The 18,244-nt window shown below is 42.0% G+C and overlaps 1 protein-coding gene across 2 annotated transcripts in view; it reads left to right on the forward strand.

Moving 5' to 3' along the window:
* The window catches only part of GPR89A (G protein-coupled receptor 89A), a 32,753-nt gene that overhangs the window by 12,242 nt on the left and 2,267 nt on the right, over positions 1-18,244 (forward strand). Inside the window, exons 5-12 of one of the 2 annotated variants that reach the window (XM_006096867.3) lie at positions 432-552; positions 1,166-1,246; positions 8,073-8,182; positions 10,412-10,500; positions 11,381-11,473; positions 14,686-14,781; positions 16,929-17,018; positions 18,113-18,178. In XM_006096867.3, the coding sequence (XP_006096929.1) occupies positions 432-552; positions 1,166-1,246; positions 8,073-8,182; positions 10,412-10,500; positions 11,381-11,473; positions 14,686-14,781; positions 16,929-17,018; positions 18,113-18,178 (746 nt within the window). The remainder of the gene's footprint in view (positions 1-431; positions 553-1,165; positions 1,247-8,072; positions 8,183-10,411; positions 10,501-11,380; positions 11,474-14,685; positions 14,782-16,928; positions 17,019-18,112; positions 18,179-18,244) is intronic. The other variant, XM_014462764.2, reaches the window with a different exon arrangement.

Consider the following 18,244-nt stretch of genomic DNA (forward strand, 5'->3'; position numbering starts at 1 on the left):
ACCCTGGCATGAGCCCTGACTGGGAATCAAACCATGACCTCCTGGTTCATAGGTTGATACTCAACCACTGAGCCACACCAGCCGGGCAGTTTCCTTTTTTTTTTTTTAATTTGTCAAGACTTTTACTGAAAGTACTTTGTGTTGTTAGAGTTCATACTACTTTGAGTAAACAGTCAATAGTGTTATTTACAATTATTGTTGCTAATCTTATTTTATTATTACCATTACCCAATAATAGAGATGATTCTGGAAGCATATGAGATAAGAGGAAAATCAATAGACATATATTTATCATAGATTGTCTGATAGTTACAGCATCTGGCCTCTGTTGGTTAGTTCTGTGTGATGGTTGCCATTTTCAGTGATGTGTCCACTGCAGGTGGAAGCCCTCCTCGCTGTCACCTGGCATTAATGTGCTTGCATGTTTTCAGGGATCCTGTCCATAGAGCAGCTCATCAGCCGAGTGGGTGTGATCGGTGTGACTCTCATGGCTCTTCTCTCAGGATTCGGTGCTGTCAACTGCCCGTACACGTACATGTCCTACTTCCTCAGGTAATGAGAACTCTGTCTCATTTCTTTTCCCCTTCACTTCCTGAACACAAATGTCATCTCATGCCACCATCATTAACACTTAAATATTAGACCTATGCCACTGCCTTTTTATTCTTTCCTCTGTCCTTCTGGGCATTGACCTAGGAATCTTTCTAAATAAGTCTTATTACTTATATTGCTTGCCCTTATTTGTCCTACATTTATTTCTTTTAATGACAATTTCAATTTGACCCTCTCCACCCCTTACTCATCGCACCCCTTCTTAAAGGCACAGTGAACAGTAATGTGAGCTAATCCCAACAAATTAGTTCCTCCCAAAAGTGGAACAGACATGTGCCAAGTTAAAAATGTGCTCACATATGCATCATAAATATCACTGGCTGAAAGCTAAGAAAGACCGAGAACTAATTACCTTCCGTTGTCCTGAGACCCTGGAAGTATTAGCTATAGAAAATGACAACAAAAGCATTTTTGCTCATTTTCATTTCCTTAGAAAAAGACAGGTTCTTGAATTGCTGGGTAACAATTGAGGTGTATGTGTTTCTCCAGCTGCCTTGTGTTATGCCCAAGGACGGGACCCCAAAACATTGCTAGCAGTTTGTGCTTATTATAGGAATGTGACGGATGTAGACATCCTAGCCCTGGAACGGCGACTGCTCCAAACCATGGACATGATCATAAGCAAAAAGAAAAGGTAAGCTACCAGCACATTAAAAACTTGTACTCTTAGAATTTCTCAACAAGAAATTTTACTATGAATTGGTGCTAACAGGGAAATTCATCTTACTCATTTCCATTATAAGTTAAAGTATCATCAAAGACAGTGTCTAGTCCTGTGTGAAAGACAATTTTCAAGTACAGTCATATTTCCTGACTTTCGATCAATTCTCTTGAGATGAATTATTGGAATAACTTATATCTGAAGGTATTCTACACTGGATGTTCTAAAAGTCTATTATCCGGAATGTTTACAAACTGTTTCATGCCTGACTTCAACCTTTTCAACTTCCTTTCTCTTAACTACTTTAAAAAATTCTTCAGGTCTTCAGCTATTGTTATTGTTTTTATCATTTTAAAAGCATGTTTAAAATGTATGTTTTCAAAGTGGAATTTCTGGGTAAAAGCATAAGCTCTAGACTCAGACTGTCTGAATTGAATCCTTGGCCTACAACTCACAGTAACCTTAAACTAGTTACTTTATCTCCTTATGTCTTGTAAAATGGAAATAATAATAATGAACTGACATGTAAAGGTGTTAGAACAATGAGTCATAACTCATAGCTAAGGAAAACTATTGAACTTACTAATAATCTGCAGAATAATCACTTGGTTTTAATGCTTTGCCTTCATTTATTCATTCACATATTCATTCAACTAGTAATTATAGAAGGCCTAGTTTATTCCAGGCACTGTACTAAATGCTGAATAGTATGTAGAAATCCAGAGGTGAACAGGATACTCAGTCTCCACTTTCATGAAGCTTATTAGTCCACTGTCTTTATTCAAGTTATTATTGCCCATGTAACAATGGTGACAGAGGTTTTAAACTGCATGAGTGGTTTTGCATTTCATGTTCCTTCCTTCAACACCTTTTTATAGTAAAACCCAAGGTCAAGTCAAAGAAGCCTTAATGTAAGAGATAACAATAGACATTTGAGTGATAGAGGCCCAGATTCACCAACCAGTTGCCTCCATTTCTATATATCTTTACTAGGATATTGAAAGCAGATACACATAGGCATACATTTATTTACTTAAATGTTTTGTTTTTATTTATTCTATACAGTTGATTTTACATGAATGAGTATGAATGCAGATTTTAAAAACATAATAATAAAAGCAACAGTATTCAATAGTAAGAGACACTTACATAGAAACAGTACTATTTTGATTCCTAAGAACCTTCTCCCTTTTACTATATTTCTTTTATTCATACCGAGATGAATGTAAAGTCATTGCCCATGTCAGGTGTGGATGTGTACTTGTGAGCTACCTGATCACTAGTCATGGTGAGTCGTTGGCTCTGATGTACCCCTACTGACCTTGTCTAAGGATCTGGGATGGTGTGTGGCCCTGCGATAGGTCTTATTGAGTGGCTCTCAGATGAATAAGTCTCCTAACTTGACCTAATTACCACAGCTATGTACCCAGTGCAGCCAGCAGGGCAGACAGACAGCTAGCATGGTAATACTAGGGCCCTGGGGCTTCCTACAATGCCCTTGTTATTTACCAAAATATAGAAAAACTGTTTCACAAACATAGACTGTCTTCCAATTTAACAGCAGAGGGCCATAGTGAGGTGACATACAAGAAAAATAATATGTTAGAAACAAAAAGCTGATGGTTGAAAACGGAGACAGGAAAAAGGTACACTGTCTTCTCACATGGAACACTGAATAGATGAGCTTTACAGTATTTAGGAACATTCATCAAAAACTAGTTCAGCCCTGACCGGTTTGGCTCAGTGGATAGAGTGTCAGCCTGCGGACTGAAGGGTCCCAGGTTCGATTCCGGTCAAGGGCATGTACCTTGGTTGCGGGCACATCCCCAGTGGGGAGTGTGCAGGAGGCAGCTGATCGATGTTTCTCTCTCATCGGTGTTTCTAACTCTCTATCCCTCTCCCTTCCTCTCTGTAAAAAATCAATAAAACATATTAAAAAAACAAAACAAAAAAAACTAGTTCAGCCTTGAGCAGTGGTTAGAGCATCGACCCACCAAAGGGTCATGGGTTCGATTCTCAGTCAAGGGCACATACCTCGGTTGCACATTCAATCCCTGGCCCCAGTCAGGGTGTGAGTGGGAGGCAACCAATCGATGAGTCTCTCTCACATTGATGTCTGTCTGTCTCTCTCTCTCTCTCTCTCTCTCTCTCTCTCTCTCTCTCTTTCTCTCTCTCTCTTCCTTCCTGTCTCTCTTTAGTGTGACCATACTGGTATAGTGATCAAGCCTTTCAGCTTCCTTCTGCTTGAGAGAATTAGTGATTTGTTTTGCTTTGTCCTTCTGTTGACTTAGATATTAAAGCTTTTGTATTGGTAACCTATGATATAGCTGAAATATAGTCTCTATTCACAAACAATAATAGTACAATTTTGAAATTATGGTTTTGTAGAAGATAGAAAATAAAGCTGTACAACTACACCATGGTATAATTGAAAGAACTTGAACTAAATCACATTCCTATTAACTTGTTAAGTGGTCTCGAGCAAATACTCATTTGTACAATGCCAGGGCTGACTAAAGGGTCAGTAGGGTCCCTTTCTACCCACAAATTCTGAATTCACAGTATTTCACATAGCTTGTGACATACAAAAGAAACTAGAAACTATATCATGTAAAAGTTAGAGACAAGCTATTATTATGGAAGAAAAATCTTAACCTCTATCCTTGATATTTTAGTCTCTCTTTTGAAAATGTGTAGTGATAGGGAAAAGATACATATTCACCTATGGAATGTCAACACCAGCCACAGCTGCTGTCAGACCATAGCAGAGGAGCCCGGCCGGCGTGGCTCAGTGGTTGAGCATCCACCTATGAACCAGGAGGTCACAGTTCGATTCCCAGTCAGGGCACATGCCCAGGTTGCAGGCTCAACCCCAGTGTGGGGCCCACCGGAGGCAGCTGATCAATGATGTTTCTGTCTCTTTCTCCCTCTCTCTTCCTCTCTGAAATCAATAAAAATAAATAAAATTTTTAAAAACCATCATAGAGCCCTAACTGGTTTGGCTCAGTGGATAGAGCGTCGGCCTGCGGACCGAAGGGTCCCAGATTCGATTCAGGTCAAGGGCATGTACCTTGGTTGCGGGCACATCCCCAGTAAGGGGTGTGTAGGAGGCAGCTGATCGATGTTTCTCTCTCATCGATGCTTCTAACTCTCTATCCCTCTCCCTTCCTCTCTATAAAAAAATCAATAAAATATATTAAGAAATAAATTTTAAAAAATTAAAAAAAAAAACATCATAGAGGAAATTTCCAGGAATGGCACTATATAAAGATTTCAAACAATTCCTTCAATAGAAAGTCATAAAAATTGTTAAAAACAAATATTTGAAAGCCCTGGAAAATAAACAGACAGGCAGAAATTTGAGAAGGGTATCAGGTAACTGCCTGTGTGTGGCTGATTTGCCCAGGGGTGCTCTTCAGCCCCACCCACCCTCCCAGCATTCACTCACGTGTACAGATTGATAGAGTTCAAATCAGCAAAGGTACTGGGAATTTAAAAGGAAATTTTTAGAAGCAAGAGAAATGCAGAAGGATAAGATCTAGAATCTACGTATAAACTCTGCCTCATCATTAAAAAATATATATGCAAAGTAAACACCAGACAGCCCAAGAAAACACTAGAAGGGGTCTTCCCTTGACACAGATTTGCCGATCCACAAAGGTTACATGTGTATGATTCTACTTGTATAACATTTTTGAAATGACAGAATGGAAATGGAAAACAGAGTCGTGGTTGCCAGGGTTTAAGAGGGGCTGGAGGTGGGAGAGGGGAAGTGGGCTGTACAGGGGCAGCATATGTGATCCTTGTCGTCATGGAGATGTTCTGATCCTTGACTGCATCAGTGTCAATAGCCTGGTTGTAATACTGTACTTTAAATTTGCAAGATGTTTCCATTGGGGAAAGCATGGGATCTATCTATATTATTTTACAACCACATGTGAATCTATAATTTTCTCAAAATAAGACGTTTAATTACAAAAGAAAAGTATGCCCTGTCCGGTGTGGCTCAGTTGGTTGAGCATCATCCCATGCACTGAAAGGTTACAGGTCCCATTCCCAGTCAGGGCACATGCCCAGATTGTGGGTTCAATCCCAGGTTGGGGTGTGGGGGGGGACCCAATTGTATATATATTGCCCCGCTGGCAAGTGGACATCCCGGGCTGCCAGAGGGATGTCTGACTGCCACCTTAGGCCCGATCCCCCAGGGAGTGATCCCCCAAGGGGTCCAAGACTGCGAGAGGGCACAGGTTGGGCTGAGGGACCCCCCCAAGTGCACAAATTTTTGTGCACCGGGCCTCTAGAGTGTGTGTGTGTGTGTGTGTGTGTGTATTTTTTAATTTTATTAAAATACAAAGAAAGGGAGGGAGGGAGGGTGAAAGAAAAGTAGCCTGGCCAGGTGAGGGTGGCTTAGTTGTTTGTACACCAGAAAGGTTGCAAGTTTGGTTCCTAGTCAGGGCACATACCTAGGTTTCAGGTTCAATCCCCTGTTGGGTGTATACAGGAGGCAACCAGTTGATGTTTCTCTCTCACATCTGTTTCTCTCTCTTTCCTCCCTCTCCCTCTCTCTCCTCTCTGTAAAATCAATAAACATATCCTCACGTAAGGGTTTAATAATAAATTTTAAAAAGAAAAAGAAAAGCAATTGCTGACTTCCCACCAGAAATGGAGACCAGAGAACAGTATGGTAGCATATTTAAACCACAGGAAACATTTTCAGCCTCTTCACTTTAAGACAACCACCAGACTGCAGCCCAGAGCTTATGTTTCTCCAGATTGTGGGTTTTTGAAAGGCATTCGGCTAATAATAGATATATTCTTGCTCCGGACCTGCCCCCGTTATAGAGAGACAATAGTGATGATGATCATGGTGGTGGTGGTGATGCCAGTGAAGAAAAGTTCAAGGTCAAAGTCAGCAGCGTCTATAGTACCTCATATTGGTTTTTATTCCTTTTACCACATCTCAGGGAGTTTGTTGTTCCTTTTTCTTTTTTGAATATATTAATATTTATTTTTTATATGCAACGTATTTGATAAAAGGAAAATCGGTTTAGAGGCAAATGATAAAAGTGAAAGTGAATTGTTGAGAACAAGGCCATGCTTGTCAGGGTGCAGCCAGCTCTCACTTCTAGGTCCTGCCTCTGCCTGTGGTGAGGCCCCAGTGCAGGGTCAGTCCCCCTGGCAGCGTCAGCCAGTCCCACTCACAGCCAGGCACTATGTTGTGCTGTAAACACTGGGACTAAGGAAACTAGAAATGGCTCTGTGCGCCCGCCCTCCCACTGCCTCTCCCTCAGTCCAGCATGGTAAGCTGCAGTCACTTTCAAGTGGGTGAGACAGACCTTCTTCCTTATGAACATCCTTGCTCCAGCTTTTCCACCTATGAAAATGGGGAAACTATGGGTGATGAGTCTTGTCAAGTCAGAATCTCCCCAGGTCTGAGCCGCTTCTTGGTCATTAATTACACCTCCCAGCAATGCTGAGTTACAGTGGGTGTGTGTGTAATTAGGGAAAAGGCAGGAGGAGCCAAGTTGGAGCTATAGTCCATTCCAGGCAAAGGTCATTTTGAAGAATAGCTAAGTCAACGTGGCCAACACACCTCATGTTCTTTATTGTTAATGCCATTTTAACCAATAGCTTAAAAAATGTAGCCCATAGAACTACCGTTTGGTATTTGGTCCCATTGGTACATTTGCATAAATACCAACACTGCTGCTTCCTCCGCTGCACTTCTGTCTCTTGTCACCCAAAAATTGTTCTGAGTTAAATGTTTCTTTAGTTCTGCTACCTATTTGTATCAGACTCATGCTGGTTTATTTTAGGCCGGTAGGCTTTGACCCATTTATATATAAATGATCTTAGTTTTCCTCACAAAGACTGTTTTTTATTGCTGTTTTTAAATATATTTTATTTCAGAGAGGAAGGGAGAGAAAGACAGAAACATCAATAAGAGAATCCTTGATGGGCTGCCTTCTGCATGCCCCCTACTGGGGATCGAGCCCACAACCCAGGGCATGTGCCCTTGATGGGAATCAAACCCAGGACCCTTCAGTCCGCAGGCCAAGGCTCTATCCACTGAGTCAAACCGGCTATGACCAAAGACCCTGTTCTTAATACCTATGTGGTGGGCTGGAACATGCCAGCAGCTCCCGCTGAGGCAGTGGGCTCGCTAGAGATCTGGAGGGCAAGAGGAAGGCAGAGTAAGTTTCCTGTTAACTGATTCAGCAGTGGGAGGAGATTGGAGTTAGAGGGAGAGTGATGATGTTTAGAAGAGTCCAGGTTTGTGTGGTAGTGCTGGTTTTTTCTTTTTTTGTCTGCTTTTGGAAAGAAACATTTATTGCGTTCCTAGCCTGTGCGTGGCCCTGGTCCTTTAGTTAGGTGTGTTAGCTGTTGTTCTCTTTTGGCCTGAAATGATAACAGTAATAATATTAATATGTGTACAACTTTGTAGTTGACCACATGAATTCATACATATTATTTCATTGGTCTTCACAACCGTCCATAGATGAGGAAATGAAAACTCTAAGGTCGCTCAGCGTCTGAATGGCAGACCAGTCCTCACATGTGTTACCTACTCCCCCTCCGTGGTCCTCACCCAGGCACCTCGCCCGGGGTGCGCAGTCTCCCCTCAGCCGCAAGGTGGGGAAACGGGGCTCCCGAGTGCCTCCCTCCCTGAGCACCTCAGCAGATGCAGAGGCGGGTCTGAGCCTAGGTGGGTGGGAATGACTATGAGGGTTTATGCTTCCTTGCCGAGCTGTTTGTTGTTTGTTTGTTATTTGGGGATTTTGTTTGTTTTTCATTTCAGGATGGCAATGACCCGGAGAACCATGTTCCAGAAGGGGGAGGTGCATAACAAGCCGTCGGGATTCTGGGGGATGATAAAGAGCATTACCACGTCAGCTCCAGGAAGTGAGAGTATCCTCCATCCCGCCGCTTGATCCTTTTTCCCAATTACATTTGACACTCAGCATTATGGTAGTCCCAGGTGTGCAGCATAGCGATCAGACACGTACCTGTGTAACTTACAAAAATGGCGCCATGCATTCTTTTTCTCAACTCCGGACCAAGGGCAAGAGGAAGAAGTAGTTTTGGGATAGTCTCTCCCAAGGCAGCTGACTGCATCCCGGGTCCAGCTGGCCAGGTACAGAGTCATCTTTCCAACACCCACAGATGATCATCACATCATGGGCTGAAGGGTCCTAACAAGTGAGTCTTTCCACTTTACAGATGAGGAAGTAGACCAGAGGAAGTTGTCACGCAGTGGTTTGTGGCAAAGACAGAGCAGAACTGTGGTCTCCCTCTCGGCTCTTTCCGCTGCACTGCCACTTTCCCAGCTCTGAGCAATGACGACGGAACGGAACGGCTCCCTAAGGGGGTGGTTTGTGTATAAGACCAGAGGGGCCCGTTTCTTAGCCAATCAGTTTCCTGAACAACTTTTAAGCAGCTCTGTATCTCCAGTGACTTTTTGGTTTAAAAATCAAGGAGTTTGGGTTAATGGATTATTCTTGGCCCTGCTAGTTACAGTGTTAAACTAATTCCCAAAATGAGTGACTAAATCTTGTGAGTCTCAGGCTTTTAGGTCAAAACTTTGGGGACCCAGGACTGAGGTGGCATAATCCTGCCTCTGCCTGGGGAAGCACAAGTTCCCTTTTGCTTCAACTGGAGGGAAAGGATGAGGCCTGTTCTTGTTATAAATTACTAAATGTCTTTCTGGAGTCAAATGCAGGTAAGACGTAGACCAGAGAAAGGTAGGGTGATGAGAGGAGAGGGGAAGAGAGGATTACTTTAAATCCATTTAATCAAGAAACAGTTATTTCACATCTCCTGAAATGACGAGCGGATACCGCCTCCCTCAAGGAGCTTATGCCTAATCATGAGAGGAGCGGGCGCGTTAACTAGTTAAACTATTGTTTGTTGGCTGCATAGTGCCAACAGCAGCCACAGCTGAGGAAGGATCTGTAGGGCTGATCTGTGAAATCGGGAAAATCACAGAGGAAGGAAGATGTAGATTAAAGTCTATGCTGTGTCAGAAGGGCCGTCTTTACTATTCTCATTACATAAAAACCCATAAAAGCAGAAGTTGAGGATGAAGCTGTCTTAGTGACAGGAAGTCAACTCAACAAAAGCATCAGGATTCTCTAACTTCTCTGAGCCCGTTTCCTAACTGGAGAGAGGAATAGCACGGCCTCGCTGATCTGGGAAGTGGCATAGTGTCATGGGAAGAGCAGGCCTGGAGTGGACGGATCTGACTTTGCATCCACGCCTGTCAGCTGCGTGACTTGCAGCAAGTTACTTGCCTCTGAGCTTTACTTTCCTTGTCTGCAAAATGGATAATAACACCTATCTCATGTGACTGTTGTGAGAATAATAGAAGATCATGTCTCTAAAGAACGAAAGGAGGTCTATAAATCCTAGGCTGTATTAAAAGTTAGTAAAGATTAACTCAGCTAGTGTAGCTCAGTGGTTGAGCATCAACCCAGTGATCCTATTTCTAGGAATATATCCTAAGAAACCCAAAACACCGATCAGAAAGAATGTCTGCACCCCTATATTTACTGAAGCATTGTTTACAATAGCTAAGATCTGGAAACAGCCCAAGTGCCCATCAGTAGATGAGTGGATAAAAAGCTGTGGTACATTTACACCATGGAGTACTATGCAGCTGTACAAAACGAATGAGCTCTTACCCTTTGAGACAGCATGGAGGGACCTGGAGAGTATTATGCTAAGTGAAATAAGCCAGTCAGAGAAAGACAAGTATCACATGATCTCACTCATATGTGGAATCTAATGAACAAAATAAACTGATGAACAAAATAGATCCAGAGGCATGAATGCATGGAACTGACTGACAGATTTCAGAGGGAAGGGGGTGGAGGGAGTCAGGAAGAGAATAACCAGAGAACTTGTATGCGTATGTGCACAGCCCATGGACAGGGACAGTAGTGGGGTGGAGCAGGGGTGGGGTGCAGGGAAGCAAGGGCGAGGGAGTGGGGGACTTCTGTAATAGTGACATAGCAGGAAATTGAAAATCTAGGCAGTTCCTAGAATCCACACTGTAGGAGAAACCAAAAACATGCTTTCTTCATGTCTGTTTCTTGAAACTTCTATGTGGTTTAAACCTTGATGCCCATTCTGTGCCAGATCTTACTCTAATTCAACAGGAAGTGGATGCTTTGGAAGAACTAAGCAGGCAGCTTTTTCTGGAAACAGCTGATCTACATGCTACCAAGGTACCGAGCAAGGGAATTGAAGTGTGCTCTTGTCAATGCGATTGACGTGAGAACAAGACTACATGGCTTTTTAGTGTCCTGTACAGCCAGTCAGTGCAAGAGACACTCCATAGCTTCAGTATTAGTCACGAAGCATCGGAGTCTGCACTCTCCGCGACATTGCTCCTCCCACTAGCAAAGCCCTTAATGGAATGCTCTCAATAAGAGAAAGCAGTGGGGTAGTCAAAAGAGGCTTTTCAGCCGCTGGGAAGGTGGCGCACACCACTCCCCCTGACCCAGGATCCCCATGGCCACTCCTGATTGCTCTTTATTCCCTTGCAAGTTAGTTACATTGTAAAAGCAAGAAGACACTTTGCGGCCATGACCTAGCCCCATTTTAAAGGTTCCAGAACAAGAAGTGAACTAAGGACAAGAAGTAACTTTTCTATTTACACCCAAAATGCAACACAATTTAAATATGCAAAAGTCTCTTCATTAAAGTTGTTGCAACTATTTTAATCCTTATTGAGGATCACTTCACAGGAGTAGCCCCATAGGATAGAGGTGAACAGAAGCCTCGAACACAGAGACCTGAGCCCAACTTCCCCTCCTCACTAGCTGGATGGCCTTGGGCACGTTATTTAACCTCAAGTTTCAGTTATGAAGTTATTTAACCTCTAAGCTTCAGTTATGAAAATTAAAGTAGATCATGCATGTAAGATGTTTGTCTCACTTTCTGGCTTAAAGTAGTAGTCAGTAAATGTTGCCACTACTATTGTTTTTTTAATATTATTATTACCATGTGTGGTTTTTTATTTAGCCTGAACAAGTAATGCATTTTTGTTATATATAAACTTACATTTTGCTGAGACTGACATGTTTTGTGTTTGTTTTCCCTCAGGAGAGAATAGAATACTCCAAAACTTTCAAGGGGAAATATTTTAATTTTCTGGGTTACTTTTTCTCTATTTACTGTGTTTGGAAAATTTTCATGGTAAGTATATTATTTTCACCTGTCAGAGTTCAGGTGCTCTTCCCTGGTAATGGCAGAAAGAGGAAAGTGGGTTTGATGGAGGCATGGAACTAAATTCCAGCCTGATTTTCAAATCCGGTTGAGTCAACAGAGAAGGCGGTCTTTCGCATATTTGAGCTTCTCTTTTCCTTCTCCTTTTTAGCTCACCCCGAAAAGGGAGGTTGCATTTTTCTTGTGTCAGAAATCAATAAGGTCTTAGATTATGAAGTGTATGAAGCAAACGTAGAAGTTTCTTACTTTCCACTCTGCTTTCCACATTACCCATGAGAATGTGACTGTAATTCAACTCCTAGCTGCAGCTCAGAGCAGAAACCCCTGTCCTTTAAATAATGTGTGTACCTAAACACTCAGGCCAAAGCAAATTCTAAAGTGTGCTTCTGTAGATAAATCCAGCCTGTGTGTCTGTAGGTCTTACTCTGGTGCGGCTCTCTCCCAATGTGTATTCTGTATGGGCAGTTTATGTGCATTACTCGTCTTCACCTGTGGCTCACCTGCAGGTATTAATGGGTTTCAGTGCGAGTATAGAAAAGGCTGATTTGAGTTTCTGGTTTGGTAACCTTCCCACTGGCACTGTATTTGCACAGAGGAGCTTGTTAGTTCATTTTGATCAGTGTAGATGAAAGGAAGATTCTGGATTTAACGGATCTAATGTTAAAATAATTGGATGTCAGTGCCTATTCAGATGACTTTTTAAAATTTATTTTTATTGATTTTAGAACAGAAAGGAGAGAGAGAGAGAGAGAGAGAGAGAGAGAGAGAGAAACATCAATGATGAGAGAGAATCATTGATCTGCTGCCTCCTGCACGCCCCACACTGGGTATCAAGCCAGGAACCCAGGCCTGTGCCCTGACTGGGAATTGAACCGTAGCCTCGTGGTTCATAGTTCTACACTCAACCACTGAGCCACACCGGTTGGACTCAGATGCCATTTTAAAATCTTGATTCATTCAGTGGGAAAGGACAGTGAAGATAGTGTCCAATTAGCTAGGCTACTGAAAGCTTTTTCCTGAGATGCAGCCTTTAGGGGAGCATATCATATTTTCTTTCTATTACATTTGACATTCAATATTATGTTAGTTTCAGGTGTGAAGGTAATAGTTATACATTTATACAATTTATAAAGTAATCCTTGGGAAGTCCAGTACCCACCTGGCACCATACATAGTTGCCACAATATTAGTGACTATATTCCCTGTGCTGTACTTCACATCCTCATGGCTGTAACTGCCAATTTGTCCTTAATCCTTCCCCTTTTTAACTCAGCCCCCCAATCCCTCTCTCAAGTGGGAACATATTTTTTAACAGTTTTATTGAGATATAATTGACATTCACTAACTGCACATATTTAAAGTGTACAGTTTGGTACATTTTAACAAATGTACGCCTATGCAGCAGCCATCACCACAGTCAAGATAGGGAACATATCCACCTACCACTGCCAGAAGTTTCCTTGTACCCCTTCGTGATGCCCCTCTCCCACACCCCATCTCCAGGCATCCCCACCTGCTGTCATTCTACACTGGTTTATCTTTTCTAGAACTTTCTATAAATGGAGTCTTATAGTATGTACACTTTTTCTGTCTGGCTTCTTTTACTCAGCATAATTATTTTAAGTTCCATCCACGTTATTGTGTGCATCGATAGTTTATTCCTTGTTATTGCTGAGTTGTATTCCATAGTATAGGTATACCACAATTTGGTTCTCTCCTCTCCTGCTGGTGGAGATCTGTTTGTTTCCAGTTTGGGGATATTATAAATAAAACTGCTGTGAATATCTGTGTAGGAGTCTTCTCTCTTGGGAGAAAACAGCTGGGTCATATGGCAGATGTATGTTTAGCTTTTGAAGAAACGGCCAAACTTGAACCATTTACATTCCCACCTGCAGTGTATGAGAGTTTCATTTACCCCACATCCTCACCAGCACCTCAGATGGTCAGTCCTTTTAACTTTGGACATTCTCATACAGCGGTCGCCAACCTTTCGGACCTCACCGGTTGGCGACCGCTGTTCTAATAGATATGAGATGGTATTTAATACACATTCCCTAATGCCTAATTAGGTTGAACAACTTTTCATGTGCTTATTTGCCACCTGTTCATGTTCTTTGATGATATATCTATTCAAATTTTTGCCAGTTTTAAAATGTTTGTTTTCTTATAGTTCTATCAGTTTTTGCTTCAAGTATTTTAAAGCTCTGTTATTAGGTACATACACATTTTAGAGTCATTATGAACCCTGAGTCAATGCCAAGAAGAATCACTGCAGTATTGTAGGCAAAAGGTGGCCCAACAAAGTACTGATGGGGTGGTCATAATAATCTGGCCACTCAGTGTATATATTTTTCAATTCTTTTCCTTTTAACCTATTTGCACTTTATATTTAAAGTGGATTTCTTATAAGCAACATTGAGTTGGGTTTCGCTTTTTTATCCAGTCTGACCATCTCTGCCATTTACTTGGCACATTTAGACCAGCAGTCGGCCATCTGTAGCCCACAGGTGAAATCCAGCCACCACCTGCTTTTGTAAATAAAGTTTTATTGAAACACAGCCAAGCCTATTTGTCTAATATCATCTGTAGCTACTCTCATACTACAGCTACAGCATTTGCCAACCCCTGGTTTTGAGCATTTACATTTAATGTGGTTATTCATATGGTTTGCTTTAAAGCAACCATAATACTGCATGTGTTTTATTTGTCTCAACTGTTTTCTGCCCTTTTTCCTTTTTTTCTGCCTTCTTTTGGATTGACTTTTTTCATTATTCCATTTGCTCTGCTTTGTTGGCTTGTTAGCTTTAACTGTCTTTTTATTTTAGTGGTTGCTTTTGGAGCACTCAGGAAATAACCACAGGGAGTGATCCTGGAGTTCCTTTATCCTCCTACCCTGGCTTCATCTCCCAGATGTTACTTTCTGGCTCTGATAAATTCAGAAGTATATGCCATAGCCTATTCCCCTGTCCTCTTTACAGAAAAGATAGGGACTTTTGTTTGTCTTTATGTGGATAGCCAAAATAGATTTCTTATATCTGATTTAGATTGAGAGTCCAATTTCATTCTTAGGAACATCCAGCAGTGAGATTTGTTGTGGTGATTAATTCATTATTTTGAGTCACCTTTTTGAAACAGTAGGTGATTACTGAAATGCCCTAATGTAAAGCTGTGTGTCTTTGCAGGCGACCATTAATATAGTTTTTGACAGAGTGGGGAAGACTGATCCTGTCACAAGAGGCATTGAGATCACTGTGAATTATCTGGGAATCCAATTTGATGTAAGTGTTGTATCAAGATCCTGGTTTGTTGTTTCTTTCTCTTTTATCTGCTGTATGTTATCATTAAGATTCGAATTCCTTCCTACTTGATTCTGCTTTTGTTCTTCCTCCTCTCCTGTGTATGTTTTGACATGTTCATGTGCAGATTTGTAAAAGGCATAAAACATAAGTAATGACTGGGACTTACTGTTGTTGTGGGTGCGGGTTATGTCTAGTTCCGCCTCTGTGCCTCTGCTCCTCTGTAGCCAGCTACCACTCACCACTTTCTCCCCACCAAATACTCAGATACGCCTCTCAGTGAGATCTTCAAACACACAGCTCACCTTTGATTCCTCTGGTGGAATATTAACTACTAACTAGTGTTCTGTGTTAGAACTGAGATGATTTATACTGTAAAAAATTATCTTGATCAATTAATTAATGTGGACTGTGAGCTAAAGATGGTAACTGTAACCTGTGTACCAATTTTTTTTTCATCTTTCTACCCGTTTTAGAATACCACCGTCATTGAATGCACTCTTGTCCTAATTTAAATGTAACATCCTCATTTGTAGACTAGTATATTTTCTAGGTATGTAGATGGCCAGTGATTCTGGCTGATCATAAGACCAGTGTTATGTGCCTATCCCTTGAGGGCCTATTAGCTGTGCTGATTCTCACCATAGATGGCATGCTGCCCCAGCAGCCATCCCAGCTGGACACGCCCCTGGTGGCTGGATAATATAAAACGAACCAGAGCACATTGAGCTCCAGTCCTTAAGAACAGCTTAGAGCACATTTTTAAAAAATTGTTGATTGATTGATTTTAGAGAGTGAAGAAGGGAGGAGGGGCATCAGTTTGCTGTCCACTTATTTGTGCATTCATTGGTTGATTCTTGTATGTGCCCTGACCAGGGATTGAACCTGCAACCTTGGCTCATTGGGATAATGTTCTAACCAACTGAGCTACCCAGCCAGGGCCAGAACACACATTTTGATAGACCAATAGTGTATCCTTTTTCCTATGAAGGAGCGTGTCTCTTTCCTTCAAGAATTACATAACTGATGCTGTGAAGTATGCTTCACTGGGGTAGCATATGTGTTCTCCTCTTTTAAATTTCTTACTGGGCTGAATTTTTAGAAATGCTCTTATCAGTCTTCCCGAGGCTGTTCAGTTGCTGGTGTGTATCTACATTCACCTGTAATTCACCTGCACACTCACACTTCACAATTCCGAATGACACCTGGTAGGGGCAGTAAGAGCAGCTCCCCCTGAATCATGCGTAGGGTCCTAAGCTGCCTCTCACTGGGAAACAGTCCAAGAGGAGAGAAATGTGTCATGTGATTCAGATGAAAGTCGACTATTTCCTAGACCATAGCCGAGAAGGTCTGTAATTCTTTTATTAAGAAAGAAAAGTTCCTTAACGTTTTGGGTGATCCGAGAACTAGCATTCACAGATCATAAAAGCAATCAAGCTGCTGTTTTGTTTCCTTTAGTCTGTGCTTTTCACTTTTCACATTGAAGCTATACATTAGGCTGGTGTTTCTTCTGATTTATTCATGTTGTTTTCATCACTTCACTGCACCTGGCTTTCTTCTGTCCTTACATCTTGATTCCGTCTGCTCATGAAGATGCCACGGCTGTCTTCTTCTTCCTGGAGGTGTTTTCCTTGCCACTGCTCTCTTCCCCACTTTTTTTTAATCAGATAGGGCCTCATGACGCTCCCTCTCACAGTCACATAAGCCATCGGTGCATCTTCTTTTTGGTTTGTTTTTGTTAATCCTCACCAGAGGATTTTTTCCCATTGATTTTTTTTTTTTTTTTTTTTTAGAGAGAGAGAGTGGAAGGGAGGACAGGGGAGGGGAGGTGGCAGAGAGAGAGAGAAAGAGGGGGAGAGAGACAGACAGACAGACAAACAGACATCAATGTGAGAGACACGTGGATTGGTTGCCTCCTGCACGTGCCCCAATCTGGGCTGAGGATCAACCTGCAACCCAGGTATATGCCCTTGACCAGGAATTGAATCTGCGACCCTTTGGTGCATGGGTCAGTGCTCTAACCACTGCTCAGTGCTCTAACCACCAGCCAGGGCTAGAATGCATCTTTTTAATCTTCACATCTCTCTAAACAAAGATTTAACAGATTTATTCTTTCTGTTTGGTGGCAGGTGAAGTTCTGGTCCCAACACATTTCCTTCATTCTGGTTGGAATAATCATTGTCACATCTATCAGAGGACTGCTGATCACTCTTACCAAGGTATGTTCTATCACAGAGTCAAAACAAGTAATTATTCCTTAATTACAGGTGGCACCGTGAGATCATTTTACCTATTTAAGATTTCTGTCTTCTGAAATCTTAACAGTCACAAATATTTAAAAGACAACAACAGCCCTGGTCCACGTGGTTCAGTTGGTTGGAGCGTTGTCCTGTGCACCAAAAGTCACTGGTTCAATTCCATCAGGGCACATGCCCAGGTTTTAGGCTCAATCACTGGTAAGGGTGCGTTGGGGAGGCAACCAATCAATGTTTCTCTCTTGCTCACTCACGCTCTCTCTCTCTCCTTCTCCCTTTCTCTCTAAAAAAAATCAATAAAAAACATATTAAAATAATAAATAAAAGACATACAACAGAATTTTTAAGAAGTTAAACTGATACATGGATTGATGATGATGGACTTACATCATATAATCAGATAACTACATTTACCAAAGGTCATAGAATGAGACCACGGTCTGTTTTGTTGGCTGATATGTCAGCAGCATCTAGAACAGCACCTGGCACGTGGTACGTGTTCGGCAGATAGTTGGAATGAATGAATGAGATGGGGGTTTGAGGTTAGAAGAATAACTGAGAGTCGCCTGTAAGGAGGATGTGGATGGAGGTAGGAGAAGCAGAATGTTCAACTGTGTTCTGATCAGCATCGAAGGTAAATCCTCTGGTAAGAGGTAGGGACTTCAGACCCAGCTGTTGGAATGAAAGGAGAGAAGAGGCGGAGAAAGGAGCGGAGACAGGGTCTCCAGGCATCTCGTACAATTCTGAAAAGAGCTCTGAGCCCGGGAACAATGACAAGGGCCTGGGGTGACCTGTTTTGATGTTAAAGTCAGGTGATCACACAGCCTCTTAAAAGTTTGTTAGCCATTGTAATCCTTTTGTGTTCAATGTCGTACTTAAACCCACCAACCAAGTCCTTTTCACTCCAAGTCTCTTCTTTACAGCCCTAATCATACAAATTGTTCTGTACAGGATTAAGGCAGGGGAGTGACACCTTTAACTGTCAGCCAGGCTCCTTACTGTCCTGGACACAGGACACAGCGGTGCTGCATAAACTCCTCTCTCCCCTTTCTCGACAGTTCTTTTACGCCATCTCTAGCAGCAAGTCCTCCAACGTCATCGTCCTGCTGTTGGCACAGATAATGGTGAGTTGTAAAAACCAGCTTCATCTTTGCACCTGTAAAGTACCAGACATGTCTTATACTTTTAAA

This window comes from Myotis lucifugus, unplaced genomic scaffold (assembly GCF_000147115.1).
Source record: "Myotis lucifugus unplaced genomic scaffold, Myoluc2.0 scaffold_190, whole genome shotgun sequence".
Lineage (NCBI taxonomy): Eukaryota > Metazoa > Chordata > Mammalia > Chiroptera > Vespertilionidae > Myotis > Myotis lucifugus.